This window comes from Propithecus coquereli, unplaced genomic scaffold, assembly GCF_000956105.1.
Source record: "Propithecus coquereli isolate 6110/MARCELLA unplaced genomic scaffold, Pcoq_1.0 Scaffold66, whole genome shotgun sequence".
NCBI lineage: Eukaryota > Metazoa > Chordata > Mammalia > Primates > Indriidae > Propithecus > Propithecus coquereli.
The window spans coordinates 83,947-103,956 of NW_012152618.1; the positions used below are offsets into that span (position 1 = coordinate 83,947).

The window sequence follows — 20,010 nt, forward strand, 5'->3', positions numbered from 1 at the left end:
ATATGCTATGAGATAATTTGATTCTCAGTTTGGGGATAAAGACATCTTAATCTTATGTAAATGCTGACTATCTCCTCTAATGACAAGCCCTTTGAGAAATGCATGTGTAACTAATGTCCAGTTATAAACACTCACAACATCTTCAATTATAACTTCAAAATTCTTCATATTCAAAAGAATCTATTTCGCTTGTTTTCCTTCTCTGAAAACAACCCAAGATTTGGACATACCTTTCCATAAACATTCAGGAGACAGTATTTAAAAGCAGCTTTCATCCGTAAGAGGCTTAAAAACAATTCTATAATAAAACCAGTAGCAAAAACAGGAGACCTGGAGTCTTGGATTTGTTTCTTTTCTGCCAATGTTAGCATCATAGAAGGACAAGGATCAGGACACAATCGCGTTTAAGTAGAACTGTAGTTAACCCTCGAAGTTCGGCCAAAGTTCAGGGTTGCTCCTTTTCTCAAATTTAATTCTCTCTAGTTTTTTTTTTTTTTTTTTTTTTTTAATACAGGAAACAGCCCTTTTGGGAGAGAGACAGGATGAGAGTTTCCAAAAGCATGGGAATTACTGAAGTACTGGGACACTTGAATAAGCATTCACACATTTATTAGTGCCAGGCCAACTTGAGTAATAAAATATAGATGCAGTTGCTCACTAGACGTTTCACAGGTGGATAATACAACATTCTGTGGTTTGCTATACATGTTAGAAAATAGTCTGTGTTTCCCCTTGTTCTTTGGTTGAATGTGGGCCAAAAAAAATGATTCTTACAATTTTGCTGATTTGTTTTTTTTTCCCCCTTGTAATATGATTTCAGACACAATGGTGGAGGGTTGCTGTGTTCAGTTCCGATCAGGAGTGACTAAAGAGTGGTTTTAAACATTTATGTTGAAGTGACAGTTGCCTTTTTATTACCTAGAGTTAGATACTTGCTGATGCCAACAGGATGACATTTTTCTTCTTAAGCCACATGAAAGCTCAATATATTCTATTCATCGCTCAAGTGGGCTTTCAAGAATCACTTTCAAAGGACACCACGGCTGAAGACTGCAGAGTAACATTTATCAACATTAAATAAACACTTGGTGAAGTATCCATAAATATTTCTTCATATAAACATAACACGAAATTAAATAGTTCAGATACACAGACACAACTGAGTACACTTCCACTGTTGTCAAAGTCGTTTGTAAACACCACCCCACACTGAATACAAAAGCAGCTTCTACCCCAGCTCTGGGTTCACAACACGGATGTCCTGTACAAAGGGAAGATTTCTGCACAGCCCTCCCACCTCCCTCCCCTCCCTCTCCCCACACAGCCCCAGCAAAAGGAAAAGAAGGAACCCCAACAACTACAGCAGCAACAACGACGACAACGACGACAGCTCCCCATCCCCTCCCCCAAATAAAACATTGAACGTTTTGGTCAATTCAAAAGATAATGCAAAACTAGTTTTGCAAAATGTAAGGAAATCAATTTGAAGCATTTCCTTTCAAAGTGTCATTCTCTCTTTAGAGGACATATAACGTAACTTCCTAAACTCTTGCCCTATTCCTGGGAAAAGGTTATGCAACGATCACCAGAAAACACTGGCCATAGCCAAGTAACAAAGGTGTAAGCCCTATTTTCTTTTAGAAGGTGTCAGGTAGAAAGAATTGAATGCACTGTTCTCCTTCATTCTTCCTCCCAATTCTTTTTGCTTTGCCATATATATATATATATATATATATATATATATATATATATATATATATGTATTGCTGTGTAAGACATTCAAAGGTGACACTACTATTGAGTTTCAAGCAGTTTAGATGGCAGAAATTTTGTTTTGACACATTCAGATCTGGATGATTAAATTCAACCATGTGGGTGTGGCTCATTCTTTGAGCTCAGAGGGGCCCTGATTTAGCTCTGTTGAGAGAGATGTCAACAAAGGAGACTGCTGACACTCGAAATCTGGCCAAGCCAGGGTGCTCGACTGACTCACTAGCTTGTCTACTCTGCACAGACCTGCCGGGAAGGCCTGGCTGTTCTCTACGCAATATTCTTCAAGGGTGGTTTGTGGAAAACAGCTCCAGTTTCAAAACCATCAAACTGGGCATATTTCACTTTTAGGTTGTGTTAGGATCCTAGAGAACTTCAGTTACCAAAGTACTGAAAGTGTCTATTGCAGGAGTAATTGGCCAGTTCAGTGTTTCCCGTTATATTATATACAGTGTGTGTGTGCGTGCAGAACTCACACATATATATATACTTATGTATTTTTATTTGTACGAAACTTGAACTGCACAAAACAATACTTTGCAAGAATCAAGAATCAAGTCCACAAATAGAGTTTAACAAACACACCAAAGAGAAGACAGGAAGCTCTATTGGGACAAGAAGATTCAGCTTTGCAAGGTATGAAATAATTTCAGAACCGCAGATTCGCTAGCCTGCTGTGTTGCACGTGGGGTCTGGATCCACAATTTTGGGATCCTCGGGAAGAACGTGGCACCTGGGCCAGCTACGCTCATCTGAGATTCCAAAGCTAATGGGAATTAAAAGACCCAGGCTAATCAATTTGGGTGTATAATTGCTGTGAAGCAATATTTTTTTCTTCTTTAAGAAAAAAAACACTTAAAGTCTATTTCAGAATATATTTCTTTATATTCAGTAGTATGCTTTTTTTTTTGCTGAATTGGTATTTGACTGTTTATATTAAAATGGGTTTATTCAATGGATCAGTAAACAGGCAGCTTCTTTCAAATCTGGGTGATAAAAAACATTTTTATCATCACCAGGAATCACCCCCACCCTCACCTTCCTCCTCCTCCTCCTCCTCCTCCTAAGGTTTGTGGGTTGATGTGTGCGTTTTGTCACTGCTATGGATAAAACTTCATTCTACAAGGCCTGCTCCGGCACGCGCTTGTGAAAAATGACCGACTGTCTTTGCTGGTACTGCTGCTTGCGCCTCTTTTTTTTGTCACACTGGCAAAGCAGCAGCATCTTGAAAGTGGTTCTGAATGTTTTGTTGCACAGGGCATAGCACACGGGGTTCACGGTGCTGTTGATGTAGCACAGCCAGTAGCCCAGATTCCAATAGGTTTTGGGTATGCAGCTGTCACAAAAGGTGTTCACCAGAACCATGATGTTGTAGGGGGTCCAGGTGATGATGAAGGCAAGCAAGATGGCGCTGAGGGTCTGGGCTGCTTTCTTCTCCTTGATGAGGGACATCCTTTTCCGCTTAGTGATCTGACTTCTGGTCTTCAGAGCAAACCTCTTGGCCAGAGTGGCTTCCTTGAAGGACAGAGGTAGAGTGGCCGTGGTCTTACCCACTGAGGAGTTGATGTCGGAAGTCTTGGCTGCGTCCACGGCTGACTCTAGCTGGATAGGAAGCTTGGAGAAGCTTTTTGGAAAACCGCCTCCATCGTCCATGCTTTTCTGGGCCTGCAGCTTACTGGCTTTCCTCTCCAAGTCCACCATCCCCAGCTCTTCCTCGGGCACCTGCAGGTTGTCTGAGGAGGGCAGTTTGGTGGAGTTGAGGATGGTGCTGTGCCCTGGAAGCTTGAGCACAATCGAATAGATGGCTCTTGTCTCCGAGCCAATGTCCTCCTCGTCGGAGGAGGCGGAGTTTTCCAGGGAGGCAGCAGCATCGTTGTTGTTCCAGCTGTCACTGCTGCTGTGGTCTTGGTCCATCTGCTCAGCGCTGGGCTTCCAGCTCTTAGTTGTGAACCAGAAGTGGCAGCGGCCGTACTTCCTTCTGGATGAGCGTTTCACGCTTTGCTGTTGAAGTTCGTAACTGCTGCAGCTTCGAGAACTGCCTGTGGGGTGGACAAAGTTTTCTGCCTCTGCTTCTGTCCCAGAGGCTTGCAGGCCAGCAAGCTCTTTGGTACGTTTTTCAGTTTCCTTATAGATCCTCCAGTACAAAATAGTCATAATGGTGACAGGCATATAAAAAGCAGCAATGGCCGTGCCAAAGGTAATGGTGGGCTCGCTGAGGAACTGAATGAAACACTCCCCGGGGGGCACAGTTCTCTTCCCCACAAAGTACTGCCAGAACAGGATGGCAGGAGCCCAAAGGACAAAGGAGATGACCCAAGCCAGACCGATCATCACACCGGCTCTCTTTGTTGTTCGTTTGGCTCGGTAGGTGAGAGGCCTCGTGATGGAAAAGTACCTGTCAAAGCTAATGACCAGAAGGTTCATGACCGAGGCATTGCTGGCCACATAGTCAATGGAAAGCCAGAGGTCACAGGCCAAGTTCCCTAGAGCCCACCGATTCATGATGATGTAGGTCGTAAACAGATTCATTGAAATGACACCTATAATCAGATCGGCACAAGCCAGGCTTAAGAGGAAGTAGTTGTTGACTGTCTTCAGCTGCTTGTTGACCTTAAATGATACTATTACTAGGATGTTGCCAATGATGGTCACCAAGGCCAGGATGCCCGTTAAGAATGCGATAAAGACCACTTGCCAGATGGTATGACCTCCCAGAGGGTCATCAGTGGTTCCATTTGGAGAGGAGAAATTCCCAGCTGCTAGAGAATCGTTGTAGCTGCCAAAATGAGTGACTGTCCCTGGGGGCAGCCCTGGATCAGAGGGGCCGTGTAGCCAGGAAGAGCTGATGTTTGGAAACAAAGGCGAGGTTGTACTGTTATTGTGCAAGGTCATTGTGACTCTCTGACATAGTCTGGAGAAAAAAAGAGAGAAAAGATGGAGTTAGCAACATTCTGCCTTCATTCGTTTGTTCTTGGTGTTGCATATATTAAAAGACATGGAAGACCTATTATAGAATGCTAAATCTCAAAGAAGCCAAACGTTATTACATTCATTCTCTTATTTTAAAAGGGAGGACTCTAGGGCAGGCACAGATCGACTTGTTCGAGACAGTATAATTAGTCAGTGGCATGCATTGAACATTGTGCTCTTCTCCACATTTCTAAATATATTCCACGTAGTGCTGTTATCAAACAAAATCGCCCTTACTTCTCTTCTTTTGTAAAGGGGAAAAATATTAGATGCTTACATGACACTTACTCAACATAGCTTTATCATCCTGCCACTTGATAAATTGACTTGATTTATTTGCATTTATCCACCTGAGCATTTACCTATCCAAGGCTTTAGATGTAAATAATTTTAAGGTGATACAAGCCATTTAAGCCTCCCTGGAATGAGCAATGCCAACCCAGACAAAGGGAGAAAATAAGTATAAATCAATTCACATTATATTTAAAACATGTATTGGAAAAGTAATATGTCATTCCTTATAACAATCGGTAACATGACTGCCTACAAGGCAGGTATCTTCTGCTTGATAACATGAGGAAGAACTTTTACCAGAATGTTTTGAATGGACCAAACCAGTTTTGAATATTTCTAGTATTTAGATGTTTTAACTCCAATAATGAAAAAGTATTTTAGCACATAACACGTGTAAATTGTTGCAAAGTTGCAATTAGTGTTTTCAGACACTTGCTACCAAAGTATATAAACAACTAAGAACCATTACAATTAAGGTGTCACCAGGAAGACCCCCATGGTGGTGTAGCCAGCCTTGGTTGTGACCTGTACCATCCTCTCAGAACCTCCAGGGCTGTACTGGGACACCACTGGCTCAGGAATTCTCACACCACCAATGGCTGTGGACTAGATCCAGTAAATCATTCCTCAATGAGTGTCATTTTATTAATTCGAAGTTTGATCATCATAGCCAAAATCTGTTAGGTACAATTGTGTTGTGTTTATGCTCTTGGTTAAAAAAGTCTTCAACTTGGCCAGGTGTGACGGCTCATGCTTGTAGTCCCTGCTACTTGGGAGGCTGAGGCAGGAGGATCGCTTAAGCCCAGCAGTTCAAGGCTGCACTGAGCTATGATTGTGCCACTGCACTGAAGCCTGGCTAACAGAGTGAGACCCTGGCTCTAAAAAAAAAAGTCCTCAACTGTAAACTCTTACAAATAAATATATATATATGCATGGGCATCACAAGAGTCCTAAAGTCAAGCCTTGTGGTACTGCATGCCCAGGGTATCTCAGGGTATCCCTCAAAGGAGTGCAGTCAGATTCAACAGAGACTTTTGGAAAGGCTTTCTGGTATAGTGGAAAAGAATGTAGAGTCAAAAGGGCTCAGTTCCAATCTGAGTTTGAACACTTCCTGGAGGTGGGGTCTTGGATATTGTTTAACTTCTCTGAATCCCAGTTTTCTTATTGAAAAATGGGAATGATAGTTTTCTGCAAAATGGAATAAATTGTTGATAAATTCCTCCCAGAATTCAATCATAAGTGATCAAAGAAGCCTTGTTTCTCATCAACATGTTTTAAGATACATAAAGTACCTTAGAAGAGGGCCTGGCACATGGTAAGTGCTATGTAAGTATCTACCATTCGTATCTTATTATCCTTTTTATTGAACAATGAACTCACTTTGCTTTGGCTGTCAGGATGCTCAGAGCCAAATTTAGTGCAATAATAAATGTCAATAGAAAATATTTATTGGACATTTACTATGTGGTACACATTGTATCATATACATGATCTCATTTAATCCTTACAATAATCACATTTTATAGGAAAGGATGACACAGAGAGTTAAGTAATTTGTTCAAGTACTTGAGCTAATGAAGAGGGGTCGGGGGGACATAGAGAGTCACACCCAGACATTCGGAGCCCACAGCCGCCATGTGTAACTGTGATGTTATCCTGCCTATCCAGCAGCTCCTTCCAGTGTCCGGAAGAACTAGCCCCTCCTAACTGGCTCAGAATCATTAAAGTGGAATTGATGTGCATTTAAAAATGAATGAGATATCCTTTGCCACCTAAAAGACTGGCAAAAAATGCAAACGATCTGATACATCCAGTGTTAACAATAGTGTGAGGGTAATTAATTTCCATGGTTTTGGGGTTGCAGTGTAAATTGGTCAATCATTTGAAAGGCAACTTGGCAGTATCTGTAAAAAATAAAAAATGCCCAAATCCATGATCTCAGGAGCTGTCTGGCCCTGTGTGTGTATGGTATGTATATATGTGATACCTACACAGTTAGACATAAACACGCTCACATGTACATATATACATACACGTGTCTATAGTCACTTCAGTACTCTTTGAAATAATACAAAATTGGAAACAGTCTAAATATTCTAATAGAATACTAGATTGCAGAGAATAGTTTAAATAATTCTGTATAATCTATCACTGTTTTTCCATAGATGAAATCTCCTACACTGCACTAATTTCTGATTTTAGGGAACTGGTGAGTTTTTTCTCCTTTACTTCTTTTTACTTCTCCGAGTTTAATTAGGTGATGTCAAATCATTCTTATCTCTGCTCCCCCTCGCTGAGGGATGTCTGTGTTTGGGAAGTATCACACGCCGTTTGGTGCACTCGATTACATTTATGGTTTCTTCCAAGGTGCGTATATAGAAGATCTGTCTGCTTGCTCTCTCTCCGCTGAGATCCTGGGTGTTTGCCGTGTTATCTCCCCAGCACGCCTGCAACTGCGTAGGTGGACAAGAACAGGCTGCTGAGGACAACGCCCCGTCTCTGAGGTTAATAACTACTACTACTGCTGGTCTACCGGGCATCTAGGCTGCCTCTTGAAGGTCCTCCACCCCACATGCTGATCAGTGACACTTTGGTTCTCTTTAGATTACCCTTATTCACACATTTCTTGTTTTCCGGCCCCAGACCCGTGCTCAATTCTTACATACTCTCTGAACAGCCTTTCCCTCACCAATGTCTCTTTCACCCCCAAAATTCCTGGACATAGCAGCTGAGTTTTCCTGGTCCGCTGCTTGGGTGGTGTTGCTGGCCTTTGTGCAGTTCTCCCTTTGCCACCCTAGCCTTCTGAATCTCACAGAAACTTCTACAGCACCTTTTAAAACTCTTAGCCATTCAAATACTTTCTACGTCTTTGCTTTCATGTCCCATTGGAAATGATCATGTTCTGTGGCCTCATTTTCAGGTCTTATGCCATGCTGATTTTATTATAAATATAATGCCCAATAATCCCATGCTTCATATCTGTCCTCTCTCTCTTTCTCTCTCTCTCTCTCTCTGTCTCTCTCGTCTTTTTTGCTTGCCAAGGTCATGCAGTGGGTGTCTGTTATCTGTCTTTCCTCCAGCTGTCCTTTTAGAAATTGCCTATCAGCCATAGTATGTATTTTGGGATAGACATCAATTACGTGGTCCTGATAACTCTGCCATAGTAATGGACTTGAAGAAGACTCAAGCAGGAGGGTCAATTGGAGAATCGATGTGGATGCTGGAAAGAAAGAAAGTAATTCTTTTATATTTGGGATTACTAGGTGCTGGTCATTGAGCTTTGTAACTGAGAAGTAAGCAAACACAGAGGAAAGACATAGGGAAGGAAAGAGATGGGAAGGAATGTAGGAAACAGAGATAATATGAAGATAATGTCCTTTGAAACCTGGATCTAGCCACTCCTGAGGGCAACACCATCTCCTTGACCTTGCTGGTTATGTGAGCCAACAAATTTCCTTTGTTGCCTGGGCTACCTGAGACAGTTTCTGTCATCTGCAACTGGAAGGGTCTTGATTAACATATTCTGGCATTGCCAACATCCACACATGCTCACTGCCAGCTCTGGATTAAGATGATTGGTGCTGTGGAATTCTATAAGACACAGCCTTTGCCCTCCATGAACTCACCCCTAGATGAGAGATGTGACATGAATAAAATATTTTAAAAGGCACAAAGTTATTTAGTCAATACCAAATTGCTCCCTGTGAATAATCACATTATGTTTGTACGAATTTAATAGCAACTCAATTTGCTCAGTTGACCCATATTATCTAAGAATATAAGCAAGAATTGAGATTAGCCTAAAGTGAATATTCTTAGTCCATTTCATCCTATGAGTCTTTAGAGCACCACAAAATGAACAGTTTTCTAGTCCAATTGTGCTTTGTTGGAATACAGAATAAAAGAAACCAGAATTGAGGAAAGATACCCGTAGGTAAGTCTGGCTGTCTATGTCATGTTCATTAAATACATGTCTGGGTGCTTCTTGCCTAATCATTAGAAAACTTTGTATCACCAACTGTCAGGCAGGTGATCTTTGACCTGTATTTTCTGGCATATCTACCAATGGCCATTATTCTTCTTAAAATTCAACACTAATTCAATATCTAATACCCTTTTGAAAATCCTGGAAATGTGTTTTTGCCTATTTTTAAAATGTTCTCTTCTTTTTTGTCATATAATGGATGCAGATTATGGGCAGAGCAAAAAGTTTAAAGCTATAAAAGAACCATTAAAGGGAATGACCTGAGTCACTTGCTTACCTGTGTGATACAACATCCAAAGGAAAAAAGTTAATAAGTTAATAGTTAATAACCATGGCACTCCTGATGACTACACTTGAGTTTCCTTCTAATAACTGCATATGTGAAAGCAACAAGAAATAAGTGAATAAGTGGTAGGTGAACATATCTTTGAGGAAAAGAAAACCTTTTGAATGAGAAGCCGAAATTATCAATATGAGCAAGGCACATTACTAAAACCCAGTATGACTTGTGTCTATGAAGACAGAAATGTCTAGGAAATTGTGGGTACTAATCTGATGCTATGATGGAATGAGATACATTAATACCACTTATAATAATAAATATGATGTTCTCATCATCACTGATAATTTTTCATTAGATGTCAGCAAAGCATAGTTGGAAAGCCATGGTCTTTGGAGCCTGGCTGATTTGGGTTTGAGTTCTGGGTTGGCCCAGAAGGTGTATACACTTAGCAAATTGCCTGACTACCTTGAGACCACATATTTTTAATCTATAAAAATTGAATTCTACCACCTACTCTGTGGGTTATGGCAAGGGTAAGAACGTTATGGTATGGAAGGCTAATATTCTGAAGTATTAAAGGACATCCCCTCCTTTCTCCCAATGCCAACTTCTCGTATCCTCAGGGTTGTGTTGTTACTGCAGAGATGCAGGGAGAAAGAAACCTGTGTGTGCTCAATTTTTGGTTTTGAGGTAGACTGACTTTAAATAATCTGGTAGAGAGAAGGGCTTTAAAGGTAAGGTCTTTTGAACTGCAAACACTAGGTCTTCTGAACATCAGTGAATGATATATGGACCTAATCACTAGACAAATAAGAAAGATCTCCCCTTGTCCCACCCAGATGAAATAAACTGATGCAACTACTACATTTGACAGTATCAATTAACACTGAATTAGCAACGTAACTGCTAGGCATCTACCCTCTAGAAACTATCGCATATATAAGTACACAAAGAGACATGCACAATGATGTTTACTTGAAACACTTGTTGTTATGACAAAAATGAAAGAAATGAGGCTGGGTGCGGTGGCTCATGCCTGTAATCTTAGCACTCTGGGAGGCCAAGGCAGGAGGACTGCTTCAGCTCAGAGTTGGAGACCAGACTGAGCAAGAGCAAGACCCCTGTCTCTACTAAAAATAGAAAAAAAAAAAAATAGCTAGGCAGCTAAAAATAGAAAAAAATTAGCTGGGCATGGTGGTGCATGCCTGTAGTCCCAGCTACTCGGGAGGCTGAGGCAGAAGGATTGCTTGAGCCCAGGAGTTTTGAGGTTGCTGTGAGCTAGGCTGATATCACGGCACTCTAGCCCACGCAACAGAGTGAGTCTCTGTCTCAAAAACAAAAAAACAAAACAAAACAAAAAAAACCAGGGAAATGTGAAAGACCACCAATTTGAAATGGACAAGAAATATGGCCATACATAAAAGGGAATACTATGCAGCCAATAAATGCAATCAACTTGATATATATGTATTAACTTAGAAAATTCTAAAAATATATTGTTGAGTAAGAAAAGCACACTGTGGGATGATGCATATAATGTGATATAATTTAGGTAACAATACAATACACACAACAATAGTGTCTCTCTGATATACAAAAGATAGTATATATCTTTAGATTTTTTTCTACTCATGTAATTAAATATGAAAGGATCAAAAGATACAGGAAAATTGTATATTAGCAGTGACATTTAGGAAGAAGAAGATGATTAGGTTTGAGATGATGGACAAAGAGGACTTCGGCTTAATCTCTAATGTTCCAAATGAAAAAAAAAAATCCCAAAGTTACCGAAGTCAGAGGGAAGTGGAGAAGAGAGTTAAAGGGGGTTAGATTCCAAGAAGGGCTTGGAACCTCGCCCTTCATGCTGGTGTTGCTTTTAAATGGGGACAGGCTGGGAGAAAAAATGAGTTGAATAATACTGGTGTTGCAAGACTCAAAGGAGATCTGTGCCTCACGCCCTTTCTGTGTGGTGCCCAGAGGTGACAGCTGCTCATACTTCACTGGCGCACGGTGACCAAAGCTCCAACAACATGAACGCGCTTAGAAATGGATTCTTCCTGAGTCTCGCCATCAGAGAACTCAGCTGGGCTGACACCTTGATTTCAGCTTTGCGAGACCCTGAACGGGCCTCTTTGTTGTAAACTGCTAAGTCTGTGGTGACTTGTTATGCAGCATGGGGCCTCAAAATGCAGCTTTAACTTAAATTATATAAAAATAAAATTCCTGATCTTGCTCACCTGAATATGATGGATTGAAAATATTATACACACTTTGTATGGAAATGCCTAATATATCATCTCGCACACAATAAATCCCGGTTCCGCTCTAGGTCCTGGGTTTTCTGCCCTCACTGCTGCAGGGGGGCCTTTCTTCCCTCTCATTCCCCAGAGGGGATGGGCACCAGCTGCTGTGCCCCTGCAGAGAGCACTGTGTCTTGTCCCCACAGCCCAGGTGAGGTGCATTCCTGGTTCTCCCGCCCTACTCATGTCAAGGCTGTACCCAGCTTTATTGAGGAAGAGAGTGTTCCCATGTGGCCCGGAAACAAGATCCCTCCCACGCACCCCGACCTTCCTTCAGGTACCTGGACCTAAGCCATTTCTTCTGACCTCCTCCCTGTCTCCTGCGCCGCTGCGCCAGAATCCTTTCATTAAGAGGACCACTCTCTGGAAGGCCCAGCAATTTGGGACTCACTGGTACACAGGATGACACGGGAGAAACTGATGGATCGGCAAGTCATGTGGACTTCAGAAAAAGAATATCTAAAAATATTTACTAGAAATGAAAGTCACCTCATGTCCTACTGTGGGTCCATTTATTATTTCATAAGTAATATGTACCTTCCTAAGAATCAGGGGTTCTGGGTGAGACCCAAACGAAACAATGATAAATCTGAGCCAAGAGCCCTCAACTTAGGGTGCTTTGCCTGAGATGAGTTTCATTTCTGTGCTTCATGCTCTTCCCTCATTCTGACTCAATAGCTTGTATTCTGGGACTTGTATTTTTGAGTCAAGGGAGTTCATGGTCGGCGCTCATTGAACTGAATTATTTTAGTGAGGAGATCTACGGGAGCCTTTCCTTTCCATGCTTAGGAAGAAGCAGGAGGGGGGAATAGAGACCCCTGCCAGCCTCCTGACCTTAGCTTTTTATAAATAATCCCAGGCAGGAGTTGTCGGGATATCGCCAGAGTGAGGGCAAAGAGTGTGGTCTGGGATCCAGCAGGTTGCTGGAGCTCCCCCCGCATTGGGTTGGTGGGGCATTTGGGACATCGCTATTGGAGGGTTCCAGGTGCCAGACCGCAGGCAAGAAACCGAGCATGCTCCTGCCAGTGGGTAACTTGAGCGCCTCTGAGGGCACTCGGGGATTCTGGGAAGATGGCCCTATCCTTCCATGTGGGTTAGTTACATCTGTGCGTAGGTATCGGTGGGTTCTCAATTTCATCTCTGAGCACGGTGTATTTTTTTCAGACCATTCCCGCTTCATTACATTGCGCAGCACATACAAATAGATCCTCTAAGTTCAAAATGCAAGACAGCAACTAGTGGGCCAATACAAGGATTAAAAAAAAGAATATAAATTAAATTCAATAGGACATATCAGAATACATACCACATAATGACAATAAATGTTGTTTCACTAGAATTTTGCCTGACTCACATTTATTTTTATGTATATAGTTGTGATGGACGTGCAATGTATTTCATGCTTAACAATGTTTGAAAGCCACTGCAGCAGATATTTTGTCATCTTTTATTAAATTTAAAAGAAGAGGGTGAAATAAAAAAAATGTGGAACAAAAACAAAGAATTTGGAAGCACTGAGTTTAGGAGAAATTGAAGATTAGTTCTGGGATATTTACCACCTTCCTCTTGGTTACAGAAAAAAAAAAAAAAACTCTGTGGTTATAAATCTGTAAAATATATAGGTAACTTTTTAAAATTAAAAAATTATGTAAAGATCCAACATAAAAATACATGTGAAATTGCTCAGAGAAACAGAAAAGGCCAATATATATGTGAGGCACCTTGGTTATAGTGAATTCTAAGGAGATGGACACATTTTATTTCCTCTAAACCATCCTGGCAGTATATCTTCAGGAAAAAGAATTGAGGGCTCTCAATTTTTAAACCTCCTGACCTGATTAAATATGTGTAAATCTTTCTAGAAGTCTAAGTTAATTCTACCTCTATCATTATCGTATTTGTATTCATGACCAGGGAAAAACCCCCAAAATATCTTTGCAGTCTGCAACAATAATTTTTCCTAAGACCCACTATTTAGTGCTTCTCCCCTATTCGGAATCTAGTACGCATCATTTTTCAGGGCTCTGTTTTCTATCATAATTCATCACAGCATTCAACAGTTAAAATGACTTTTCCCAAAGCTATCTCGGTCCGGGTGAATGAAAATACCACGGCCGGCCACTAGATGATAACACAGTCTCACAGAACAACCTCTCTGCTGACAGGCGTCAAAGCAGCAGCGTGTTTCCCAAGCCGGTGACCAGGAACTTCAGCTTAGTTCAGTCATGCGGTCCACGGAGGATATCAAACAAAAGTCAACAAAGCTTTGCCATCAAACGTGTCTTTAAAGGGAATCAAACTTGTGAACTTAGCTCTTGGGTATTCGTTTCAAGTTGCAAGAGGGAGAGATGTTACCTAATATGGAGCAATGGCTCTTGTGAACAAAAAAACATTTTCGAATGCCAAAACCGGAATAAAATTCCATTTAAAAAGGAGAAAGTTTGTTTTTTAAAAATGGATGTATCATACTGCCTCCCTTGGTTGCTGCCTTTCATGTGTTTTTTATTTGATTTGACAACAAAAATGCAGGATGCTTGGAAAAGGACTTGTATCAGTACTGCTTATGCGTAGCTGTTGCTGCTGAAATAACATGGTTTTACCTCAAAAACGAAAATCCAAATTGGACTGATGTTTATGTGCATTAGCATTCTCAAACCTAAAACCTTTTGTTATTAGAATTTGTAGAGAAATGGCATGAAGAGAAAAAAAAAAGAGAGAGAGAGAGTTCTTTTTAAACATTAGTAAGACACCTTTACCCAGAAAGGGACAGACGCCCTTGTCTCTAGAGTTATTCTTTTCTGAGAGGAAGAGGAAGGAGTCCAGCTGGAGTCTGTTCTCCTGCAAATCTTTATGATCTAAGATTTACTTCTTACTTATTCAACATTCAGAAGATGTATCTATTTTATTTGTTTTGAATGCTGTGCTTTTGTAATGGAGCATAAAGAAGGATGCTTTTAAAGCACCAGTCTAGCTAATGCAACTGTGGAAATAATTCTGATTAAAAATCTTCTAGTGAAAACAGTCATTTGGACTAAATATTTCTAAGATGTCAGTTTATGTACCGAAAGGACACCTGGTGAAGAAAGTTCTTCGGCTTAATATTTACGCTTTTATGATTGATTTAAGTTAGACTCGTGATGATTTTTTCCAAGGTCCATATTTATTGGAGTATTTATTTTTATGCCTGGACATGTTCCACACATCTGATTTCCTTTCAAACTTCAGCCTATTAGCACGCCCCAATTCATACGTGTAGCTACAATGTTTGCAAGGAGTGTAGAAGTGAAGTGGGAGGCTTGTATTAAACAGCTAACAGGCCCTGCCATGGCCCATTAGGGTCAGGAAACGTGCCCGATTCTGCCACATGGGCGAATCGCCTTAGCACTCTGATCTTGCTTCCTCATCTATAAAATGGGGATTATAATACTTGAGGATTAGATGGAAATTGTATAAAGCACCCAATATAGCCTGGTCCATAGTAGTTTCTCAAAAATGGTAAAAATCAATTTAATAATTTTCTATGATTGGTTGATTTCAGAGAATGGCCTTTTTCATGCTTAACAAGAACTAACATTTGTAGCGTATAAAGCAGTGGTTACAACCCAGGGTGGCTCTGCCCCTGGGGGATATTTGGCGATGTCTGGAGCCATTTCTCTTGTCACGACTTGGGGAGAATGTGCTGGTAGCATCTAGTGGGTAGATGCTAGGAAAGCGGGCAAACATCCACAACGCACAGCACGGCTCCCTGCGAAATATCATTCTGCCCAGGATGTCCACAGGGCTGAGTATGAATCAGTTCTCAGCCTCTTGGCTAAGACCAAGTGTCGCATAGTGTCACTGTTGGGAAACCCGGGCGTAAAGAGAGACAAACAGAGATCCAGAAACATGTGGTAGCATTCTGTTTGTCAGTAAAGTCTGGGAAATGTCCTGGTACTTATAAACGGGGCAAACTCGACGTGTCTTCAAGAATCAGCTCCCACTTAAGTTCTCTGGAAATGACACTCTCCACCATCCCAAGGACGAACCTCACATTCACGCGTTCAGCTCTTCCACTGTTATTTCAGACAGCAACAATGGTTGATTGCCCGCTGCAGGCCTGAGACTGGGGGTACGGTGCTTGCCCTGGAGGAACCACTTGTTGGTGACACTGTCAACTAAATAAAATAATCGCAGTAGAGGGAGCAAGTGTGGCTAATTAGCTTTGTCTGAGTTGGTACGGAGGTGGCAAAGACAGGGATCTTTTGTGAGTCTTGAAGAACAAGATCCCAAGCTGCCGAGCAGTAAAGAGAAAGCACCGAATTCCCAACAGGGAAGAACCTACGCCCAGTTCACTCTCCAGTGCTCCTGACGCACCGATGGTTTTCCTATTACAGCACAGGGCATTTGCCTTTGTCTCTCCCAGGACGCCACAGACCCCTGATCTTGAGCGTTCCATCTTCTACTCAGTGTTTTCCCTTGAGACCTAGCACAACTTCTTTTTATCTCAGACCCGGCACTATTGCCTCCACTCTGCCTCTGTGGAGAGTAACCTAGTTACACTTTGGATGGGAGAACCAGTAACAGAAGGCAAAAGTCAAGATAAAGGCAGGAATGGAGGCTGCGTCTGATGGGCGGTAATTTGAAGGGATGGAGCATCAGAGGCTGGGGGCTGAGAGGCCAATGTAGGGAAGGCTGAGAACCTAACTTGAGGCTTCCTCAAAACCACTTCAAATATGGTGGCGTTTGGATGGGACTGGCCCAAGAAAAGAAAAGAAATTCAGCAGGATTCATTTTTCAGAACAGGAAGGAGGTGAACCTGGGTGGTTCAGCCTCTCGCAGTGCAGAGAAAGAGAGGTGAGTTCTCAGATAAACACGTCACCTCTTCAAATATCAGTCTGGTCATGGACACGAGGCAGCTAGAATTTTCTGGGGAAAACGAACATCACTTAATACAGAATGACCTTGTAATCTCTCTTTGCGGCCTCTGAGTTTATTCTCAACAGCACCCAGTTAATACTTGTCACATATGCGAAGGTACTGCAAGGTCACGCGAGTTGCCAGACAGCCTGAGTCTGAGTCCTGGCTCAGCATTTAGGAGCTGTAGGATTTCTGGCTAGTTACTAAAGCTCTGAGATCCTCAGTGTCCATACCAGAAAAATTAAGAATAATACTGTACGGTCGTTAAACGATTCCACAAGATAATAGATAAAGCCCCTGACGCAACTGTCAGGAGGTGCTTTATAAATGCGAGTCTTCTCTTTAGCCTCCTGCACACACCCATAGCTGAGGTCCCTAGGACACATCAGCAAGGTGGCCATGACAAGGTCTCCATCTGCACCTATGCTGTTCCCTGCTTAAGTTTTTGAAATATCCCTTCCTGTGATACGCATTTTTATTTTACTTTTAGGCTGTCAATCTCTTGAGGACAGTATCAAAAGATTTGTTCATTTTTTTCTTTTCTTAATTTTCAAATCTATCTCAGAATCCCTAACTATAATTAAAATAAAGCGGCTCCTTGTAGATAAAATATTTAGTGGATCTATATTTGATGCATACAGTTTTATTAATAATATTCGATTTTTCTTAGAAAAGCAAATCGGGCCAGAAAAAGATAGTAATTTGGGATTCCTTTTAATCAGGCGAGGTCAAAAAATTCTCTGAAGATCAGATTGAATTCGACTGCAGAAGAAGAGGGAGAAAGGGAGGAGGAGATGATACAAAGTGGAAAAGCCTCCCCAGGAATAGGATAGACGGGATGAGATACTCAACAAAGAATTGTATACAATGGCTAAGGTATTAAAAACTATTGTGGGAAGGACAGGAAACTATGGAAATGAAAACAAGATGCCACAATTTTATTTGAATTTCTATTGTCTTTTCACGGATATGCTTCCTAAATTCTTTTTTTTTTTTTTTTTATGATTCTAAAGACAAATATCATGGTGACCTCAGGGCATTGCAGGTTCTGACCCTACTCTTTTTTCTATTATTGCTACTGCTACTGCTATGGGTCACATCTGTGCGTCAAGGAGCCTGGGGTGTTTCTAAGTGATATGCAGGTATTGGCTCATTTAATTCTCACAACAACCATATGAGGTTGGGACTGTTCTGATTTCCACTTTAAGTGTGAAGAATCGATGCACTAGGTGGTTTAAAGACTTGTCCCAAGTCACATGGCTGGTCGTCAATGCAGAGGGAGGCTGGCTTCCAAGTCTGCTCCTAACCTCTGCCATAGTAAGCAGATCAGTCATGAACAAGCAAAATGTTCAAACAATACCCAAGCTTCTAAGGCAGAAACTCAGTCCTCTTGCTCTTGTCTCTCTCATTCCCATGTGCTAGAGGTAATCACTGCCAACAGTTTACTTAACAAGTAAATATTTGTTAGATGAATGGATATGTTCTCCCAAAATTTGTTCTTCTACAGAATTATATATGTGTTTTTAAGCACTCATTATGTGCCAGGCACTGTTCACTGTGTGTACAACACAATCCTGTGAGTTGAATCAATTATTTAATCACCAGATGAGAAAATGGTGGCACAGAGAGGTTCAGTAACTGGGCCAGTGTGACACAGCTCTTAGAAAGTGGAGTTAAGTTTTGAACCAGGGAAGTCTGACCCAAAATTTTACTCCCAGCCACCCAATGTGTTAATAGCTTGCTTTTTTTTTTTTCATTAAACGATATATTGTGGACACCTTTCCCATTCAGTGCAAATAAAGCTATGTGTCACACGCACTTTAAAAAGAACTCAAAATATAAAGAGGGATTGTCCAGGATTCAGAAATTGGCACGTTATGTCCTTGGCTAAAATAGAATTTCCAGGGCAGGAAAGTGCATAAGACACTGTGTTTGCCGAAGACTCTCTTTTGAGTAAAATGTTGCAGAGCTCAGCACCAGTGAAGCCAATACAAATCTCCAAGATATTTCAAAAAAAAAAAAAAAAAAAATAGCTGGTTTCTAGATCCATTTTCCTCCCCAAGTTCTAGTACAACTTTAGTAAAAAGTTAAAGCCCCATGTCTCATTTTACCAGTGTTTAGAGGAGAGAGTCATCAACTATCTGGTTCCTATCACAAAACTGTGTAGAAAATCAAATAAATGAATAAGCATGAAAGGATTTTGATGAAGTAGAAGATGGATCAGGAGCTTAAACAATTCTTTTCTTACAACGCTAAACTCCAAGGGCATTTGCAGATTTTAATTTAAACATAAAATGCTTATTAAATTCTTTAAATTTGATACGCAAGTATAGAAGATGATTATTTTACTGAAAGGACCACCTACCTGTGAAATTGAAATGAGTACAGAAACTGTGAGAATCAAAATAAAATAATAACAAAATGTATATTTTGGCACAGACTATTTAATTAAATAGTAGAAAACAATGATCTCTTGTTTTGAATTTCCTGAAAGCAAATGGAAACTAAAGCTCATGTCACTATTAATTCTGGCTCTATGGGATTAAGAAAACAAAGAGGTAGAGGAATAAAATTGAACCAGTCGAACAAAACAGTATGAATCCTTATTCTAAAACATGAAAGGAATATGATTGAAAAAAAATTAAATACCAAACGTTTGAAATCAATGCAAATAGAAACATTTATTCAGATATAAAAAAAGAAATTATAATGAGGCTTATGAATAAAAACAAACAAAAAATAACTGCAGGTTAAATATTGAGGTTTGGTGCCTGGAAATATTTTTAGAAGACCCCATTAAATTGCACCTCCTTGGGGCAGTACAGCATTGCTTCCTGGCCTGTGCACAGGGATCTTGGCATAGAAGGTCTCTTGCCCTGATAAGTTTGGATGTATCATGTCTCCCCACCTGCCTCCACGCTCCCTGAGAGCAAGGAATGGGCGCATATGTGTATGCAGGCAGCAAGTGTCTGATTTGGAGCCAGATACACCTGACTGCAAACTGTCAGTGTACACCCAGGTTACCTGGGCAGATGACCCTCTAAGGCTTGTCTTTCTCTTTGTGGGGATATTATACAAACAGTGCATAATTCAGTGGCTGATATGGGATAAAGTCTCTATGGTAAATATTATTATTAACTGTATCATACTGATGATAACATGTATCAAATACTTTATAGAATTAATATGTCACAAAGGAGTGGCCAACCTTCATGGAAGGAATTCTTTTTTGCAATTGCCAACTCCCAGATGCAAATGATTTTTAAAGTCTTTATGATGCTAGTTGGAGATTTCATGTGCCCTGTTGTATTAATACTGGAGGTTGCACTGCACCATGTGCAGTGCTGTGTATATTGTGGAATTGTTATACTGCAGGAAGCACAGTATCACCCATGCTGTAAGCAACTCTATGATAGTTGGTACTGCCCACCATATATTGGGTGCCTACTGTGTGCCACTCAATATATGGCATATATATATATATATATAGATTAAATCCTTATAACTCTCCA

At 40.9% G+C, this 20,010-nt stretch overlaps 1 protein-coding gene across 2 annotated transcripts in view; it reads right to left on the minus strand.

Moving 5' to 3' along the window:
* Window positions 1-2,493: 2,493 nt before the first annotated feature.
* CHRM3 (cholinergic receptor, muscarinic 3) overlaps window positions 2,494-20,010 on the minus strand; it is a 305,806-nt gene continuing 288,289 nt past the window's right edge. For both annotated transcript variants that reach the window (XM_012660182.1, XM_012660183.1), the window contains one exon: window positions 2,494-4,681. In XM_012660182.1, coding sequence (XP_012515636.1) covers window positions 2,890-4,662 — 1,773 coding nt within the window. In that variant the 5' untranslated portion in view covers window positions 4,663-4,681 and the 3' untranslated portion in view covers window positions 2,494-2,889. The remainder of the gene's footprint in view (window positions 4,682-20,010) is intronic.